This window comes from Daucus carota, chromosome 6 (genome assembly GCF_001625215.2).
Source record: "Daucus carota subsp. sativus chromosome 6, DH1 v3.0, whole genome shotgun sequence".
Lineage (NCBI taxonomy): Eukaryota > Viridiplantae > Streptophyta > Magnoliopsida > Apiales > Apiaceae > Daucus > Daucus carota.
The window spans coordinates 36,598,292-36,605,500 of NC_030386.2; the positions used below are offsets into that span (position 1 = coordinate 36,598,292).

The following is a 7,209-nucleotide window of genomic DNA, read 5'->3' on the forward strand; positions in this document are numbered from 1 at the left end:
TATCAAAGAGTACTCCGAATTAAAGCTATTTAAAATCAATAATTTTGTATTTGATACGATAACATCACACAAAATATCTTATTATAAAGTTTATGTTCATAATTTTGATACATGAACATGAATATATATGTTAATTTGACAAAAAATATGAAATAAATAAATTTATATTTAAATATATATAAATTTATATCATATTATTAATGCTAAACATGCAAAAAAATTGTCATTAATGCATCGTAATTTTGGATCATTTAAATCAATTTATTGAGAATAGTTAGATTTAAATTTTTTACATATATTTCACCTGAAAACTAAAATGTTAAATTTCGAATGCCGTCAACAATATACGGGCTAACTTCTTGGCTAAAGTAAATAATTGGAGTAGAAATAATAAGTAAATTAATAATTTATAAGTTATGAAAGTGTTTGGAAAAAATGGAGAAACAATCTTAAAAGTACTTTTCACTTTTTTTACACAAATGTAAAAACAAATTTCTTTTATTAATGAAATTTGTTTTGTTAACAAGAAAAGGGCATTGTTGAAAGTATGGGGAAAAACAAATTTGACATAAATCACACAATTTTTTTTTATATGTGCTTGTGTGATAACTATTTGAAAGAAAAATAAAGATTATAGCCTTTACAATATATAATATAAAGTAGCGCACTTTTCTTTATTATTTAATGAAATATAATATATTAATATATTATGATATAAGTAATTTAATCCCGTTTCCCTAAAAATTATGAAACAGAGATATTTAGACATCATAAGCGATCATATAAAACCCTCTTATTTTTTCTAAAATTAATGATTATTTAGCAAAGTCTACATTATTTCATAATTGTGCTCGGCCGAGTTTTCATAAGTACAATTCTTTTTAATATATTGCATAGAGGCCCCAAATTGATGTACTTTGTCGGACTCGTTTTGTGCACACATAACGCTCCATTTCCGCTTGCTAGCCTACACATTTTTAATGTAAACACGATAATACTAAGCGTTCTAAGTTTGTGCATATATGATATACTCCTTCCTTCCCTACCTTCCATTTTTTTACACTTTCCTTTTTAGGGTGTCCCATCTAATTTTTACATTTCAAAACTTATCAAATATGGTGAATGGATCCCACCACTTCTCCACTTTTCTTTCCTTTTCACACTACTTTTACACTGTCCAACCCATTCGATAAGAAATGAGAGGGACGGAGGGAGTACATGTTAAATATGCAGTACATATGATCTAATGCTATGCATACAACTTACAAGTACAGTGTATGTGTATTAGGGCTGAGCAAAAAATCGAAAAAAAACCGAAACCGAAACCGATAAAAACCGGTAAAAACCGAGCCGGGAAAAACCGATCCGAAACCGAAATCGAAAAATAAAAAACCGAACCGATGTTATGGGTTCGGTTCCGGTTATTGGTTAAAACCGAACCGGGGAAAACCGAACCGAACCGATTATTTAAATAAATAAATATTATATATATTATGAATTTAAAATTATTTCAAAAAGATAAATATATTTGTTTATACCATGAGCCTTTGTGTGAGATAGCTCAACACTGATATAACTGATTGAAGTTTTTGGCACATAGTATGTCTTTGAACACCTTGATTGGAAAGTGGAAACACTATGCTGATTGCTGAAGGACCACTTGAGGACATTGCAGTGTCTGCATAAGCTCAACTTCAATTCAGTGAAGGTCCAAAAGCCTTTGCCAGTGAATACTAATTTTGACAGAACTGATATAACTCAGCACTCTTTGGTTGGTCATAATTATTCCAACACCCATTTAGTATTACATAAATCAATTATTATATCAAGATTACGCGTATCAATTTGTCTCGTTCGTATATTATTTTTCATTTTTAAATTTATCGGTTTTGTAACCGGAACCGAGCCGATTACAACCGAACCGAGGTTTTTTAAACCGAAACCGGAACCGAATCCGAACCGGCGGTTGCGGTTTTTGATTTTAAAAACCGAAGATATATGGTTGCGGTTCCGGTTTTACCCGGAAACCGAGCCGAACCGGCCCATTCTCTCCTTAATGTGTATATACGATAGACATGTGTGGGGACAGTGATGAAATAATAATGTAATGTCTGATGTTGACGTCCTTTGAGACTTTTGTCGTTTTTCTGTGTCTCTATATAAATTTATATCAGCATTTCAGTAACCAACAAACAATCAGCTTATTATTATTGTTACTTTCCTTTCCTCTCTTCTCTCTCTACTCTGCATTACATCACTCTTCTCTACTTGTACACTATTGGTTGATTATTAATCGGAGTGGCTGTGAAATTTCATTGAAGTAGCTCAGCTGCTGGGCTCTTTTGGCTTGTCAAAATGTATGCTGAAACTGGCCTTCTCTTTCCGTCTTACTACCAGAATCTTGCTCCTGAAATGCACCCTTTTGATGACTTCTGGCACTCCCACAAATCCAATTTTTCAGTGGTACTCTCTCTCTCTCTCTCCCCCCCTCTCCCTCTCTCTTTGTGTGTTTTGTTCTGTTTTCTTGAAAAAGGCATCTTCGGGATTATGGTTTAATTTTTGTTAGCTAGAGGATTTCTTTAAACCTCTCTTTTTGTGTGTTTTATATTTTATGAAATTGGAATGTTTTGATAGTTGGATCCACCTATGTATACTGTAGTTAATTTGTAGTGAAAATATCTATTTAGATGTCTAATCTTATGAAGTCATGATCTTCAGAAATCAGAGGTCTCTGTGTCCATTCATGATTATGTTAAGGGCCCTTCTGCTCAGTTTAACTCCTGTTAATACAATGTTTAAGATATGAAACTGCAAGATTTTATTTGTCATAAAAGAATGTTTTCTTGGTTGCTGCTTTTCTTCAATAATCTCTATTTTTGTAAAATTTTGATGTCAACTTGTAATTGAGGATTCACTTTTTATCGCACTAGCAGGATTTAATATAAGAAAAGTTGGAGAAAAGCTAAAAGTGAAGCTACCCATTTGTTGTAATTATTCCATGATTATGATTCAGAATAGGATAGCAACTTTAAAAAAGAGTTGCATCAGATTTTTCTCTTGTTGAAAGATAGATTCTTTATATACAGTTGTACACTTTGAATGTTATGGGCTGACTTTTGGTTACTTGAAAGGTTTAATGATCACAATTTATTTGTTCAAACTATCTGAGCTTACTTTTCAGGATTCAAGTTTCATTATATAAATTTTAGATGCCATTGAAGTATAATATAATTTTGCTTTCTGCTAAATTGGTTAGTGATTGTCTACTTATTAGCTTCTAGTGCCTTTCCCACTGCACCTTCCTGTTTTCCTTAATAGGGCTGTGCTAGATATTTCTGTAAAAAGATTATTTTTCATGAGCTAATTTGGTAATGGTCGAAATAAGAATTTTGAAACCATTTTGGCACTTGGAAGCATGATTGGATTTCATTGTTTCTTTGCTTTTCCATATCTATCGACTTAAACTTCTTTGTGAACAACACGTGTTCACCTTCAAGTTTACATTTCAATTATTGATGTGTATTAAATTGTGTTGCTAAATTTAGGAGTTTCTGAAACCTTTAGCCAAGCATTACTCACAAATCACTATAGTGGACAACATTTTCTTGCTTTCTTGTTTCTTTTTATACTTGTTGATTTTTTTACTTATTATGGCAATCCAATTCAGCCCTCCACTATATTGGAATATGACCTTGGGGCAGAAGGCGATCTTTTCAAAGCACCAAAACCTGTTATTGAGGAACCAATGGTAGGCCTTGATCCCATGACGAATGCCATGTCAATGATTTCATCAGCAGAAGACGTTGATATTGAGTTAATGCAGAATGAGCAACTGCTGAGTGAGGTTTTTTGTGAATTCAAGAAGGATCTCTTGGCAAATGAAGCCACAGGAACATCACTGTCCGAGGTCCTGCAAATCCAGATTCCTGTTGCAACGGATGGAAACCCTACTAAAGAGGAGAAACTGCTTTCGCAGACTAACATACCTAAAAGTGCTAGCTCAGAATGTCTAAACTCAATGGGATGGGTATGCAGAAATCCAGTCGGTGACAATTATCTGGAATTTCCGGGAATGGATTTCGGGGCTGTTTATGGGATGCGAAGGTCATATAGTGAAGGAGACATAAAGGTCATCTTTTTCTACTGTTTCCTTTTCTTCTAGTACTTCCACATATATATATTGATTCTCCCTATGTGTGTATGTGTCTGGGTGACGGAATGCCTCCAGAAGATACTAGCTCAAGAACATGGAAAGCAGAAATAGACAAACTTACAGAGTACAGATATGTATTGGTAATTAAGAACATGTTCTCTAAAGAAGTGTCGAAGAAATTCTAAGTAACACTTACTAATTGCTACTTGAACCAATATAGATTTAATTCACTTGTTCAGATTGATTTGTCCAGTAAAATGATTACTTCTCTATATCTTCTTCTGTTATACGGTTCACCTAGCTGCAAATTGAGTATGCGTTAAGAATTAGAAGTAATACGATAAGATCTATTGTTAGGATATTCCATTTGCAGTTGCTTCCCCTGTTTTAACTTCAGAGGAGTTTGTCTACCCTGTGTCAGTGTGAAACACAACAAGTTAATATCTGGATTACAACCCTAATTATTTGTTTGGCATTGGAGTCTACAAACTAAAGAAGTGTTTAGATGTATCTGTTCATTCAGCATGTAAGGGCTTTGTCATTGATACTGAGTTTTTATGACAGACTCTTGGTAATGGAAGTGTGAGCATCATTCAGTCACCCATTGGACAACCTCAAATATTGGGGAGTTTCTCCACTGAAGTTCGCAAAGAAAAGCTGTCTAGATACAGGACTAAGAAGGCAAAACGGAACTTTGGCAGGAAAATCAAGGTATTTACTAAATCTTTGTGTCACATTTAATGACTTTAAACAATTTCTGGAAACTTGCAGAATAGTTTCTCTATGTTCTCTGGACCTTTAATTTCACCTGGGCACTCAAAACTTCATTTTGTGCCAATAACATGCATAAATTATAATATATTGTTTTTTTATTGTAGACTCACACTCCAAACATGTATTCATGTTGGAACTTCTAGCAGAGTATGGATGATCTAGGTTTTTCCGTTTATGTAGGATAAAAAAATTAGGTAACTTCCTACAGGGTTTACTATATTATATGGCATATGGGTGACCAATCCAAATAAGTTTCTGTATCTCAAATGTAGCCTTTATTCAGGGGGTGTTTGGCTGGGCTTATAAGCCCAGCTCAGAAGCAGCTTATTTCAATCTTTGCTATTAACTTGTGAGAATACTCATTCTTCCATTTTCACATGATTTCTCAATCCTGATTCTTTTATGTAAGGAGTGCTCTTCCCGACTTATGTATTTGCAAACTCTCTGACCGAATTTCATGCATCGTTTGCTTTCAGTATGCTTGCAGAAAGGCTCTAGCTGACAGTCAGCCAAGGGTCCGTGGGAGGTTTGCTAAGACAGACGAATCCGACACTTCAAGAAAGTAAAAACCATTAGACTCCGATGAGTAAGAATATTTATCAGTAGCTCAGAATGATGGGGTAATGAAAAGATCAATGGCACTACAAGCTTGGCACAAACCTCGACCCTAATAAGCCCACTATGACACCTAAATTAGCTGGTCTGTGTTAGCTGCAATAATATCCTCTCTAGAGCCGAATGTTCGATGTAGCTGTGTCGTTTAGTTGGAATAATGACCTATGTAGATCGGGACGTCCAATTAACATCGTTGTAAATAAGTATTTGGTCAAATAAAATAAACTGGAACATATCTACTCTGTGGCTTTATTTTAACTGTCTACTTACTCTGAGGTCTGCCTGTGATTTATGTGGAAGCTTTGAGTACTGTAAACTACTGTATAAATAACTAGGATGCTGGGAGTAGAGAATACAGAAAATTTTACATACAAACTTGTACTCCATGGATGTTACGTTAATAATTTCAGATAACGCTGACACCAACAAAAAAAGATAGCAACTAATGGGGAAAATTCGAAATAAACAATTTAGGGAGTATGCCAAAATTGTTTTTGAATGAAAGTGATGTATATCAATTAACAAAAAACGACACATATATCATTTTTAAATTTTGAATTGCAAATGACATGATTTGAATTTCATTTCAAATTCTCAATTATACAAGTATTTAAATATCATGAATTTCAAGTTAAATTTAACTCCAACTTTTTCATGTATTTAATTTCAATGAAATTAAAGATTGAGACGTTATCACCTGGTAAATGATAATGATACATATTAATAATTATTTTACATAAAATATTTTTCGAGTTATATCCTTGTCCCAGCCTTTTTAATTTGTAATATACTCCCTCAATCCTATTTATCATGTCTACATATCCTATTCTCCTTCTCCCAATTTTATTATTCACATTTAATACATATTATAACTTTATAAGAAGTATTAATTATATTAATATATTTCGAAAATTTATTTCAAAAAAAAAAATATATTTCGAAAATAATATGAGTTCATAATTATCAGTTTGTTTAATGTGAACAAATAAAAAGTTAATATAAAAAAATAAAAAAATAATTTATGACGATATGCAAAATGAATATTACATGAGTATCATTTCTAAGTTCAAAATCAAGTTGAGAAATCTTAACATGTGCAATCCAGTAAATCACCATAAATTTTATATTTTAATTTTTCATAAATAATATATTGGTAGTTAGTACTTAATAGAACACGTGTATTAGGAAAAATCAAAATATTATGATTTTATACTAGAAAACCGTCATGAGTCCATAAGTAAAACAAAACAAAAAAGAGGCAGGTATGCATAATATTTGTAAAATCGTTCTCCTCTAAACATTTAAGCATCCTCTAAACATTTAAGCATATCATAACAGATTAATTAAATGTATAAAAATAACGGAGTGATAAGAAGTGGCCAAGACCTAAATTTTGATCCTATCCGTCTTAAGTCCATTTGCTATATAGCATGCATTGTTAAATTGGTATAGGAGTTTCCACAAATGTTCACCGATGCATTAAGAAATAACAATTTACCAAATAATTAGCATCAAAATAAAGAAACTGTACATGCCACTTGCTCGGTAGACACAAAAGTGATCATTCTGGTCTTCTAGCACAAACGCCAAACACTTTTGTAAATGGATTCATGGTAATCAAGTGCAATAGCAAACACAGCATAATTGTAAAAGTGGTGCATAATTGG

General features: G+C 32.7%; 1 protein-coding gene across 1 annotated transcript; it reads left to right on the forward strand.

Moving 5' to 3' along the window:
* The first annotated feature begins 2,187 nt into the window (after positions 1-2,187).
* LOC108224467 (two-component response regulator-like APRR7) lies at positions 2,188-5,781 on the forward strand. The gene is made up of 4 exons (XM_017399104.2): positions 2,188-2,463; positions 3,668-4,129; positions 4,718-4,864; positions 5,404-5,781. Exons 1-4 carry the CDS (start codon positions 2,356-2,358, stop codon positions 5,491-5,493), a joined length of 807 nt encoding a protein of 268 aa, XP_017254593.1. The 5' UTR covers positions 2,188-2,355; the 3' UTR covers positions 5,494-5,781.
* Positions 5,782-7,209: the final 1,428 nt, after the last annotated feature.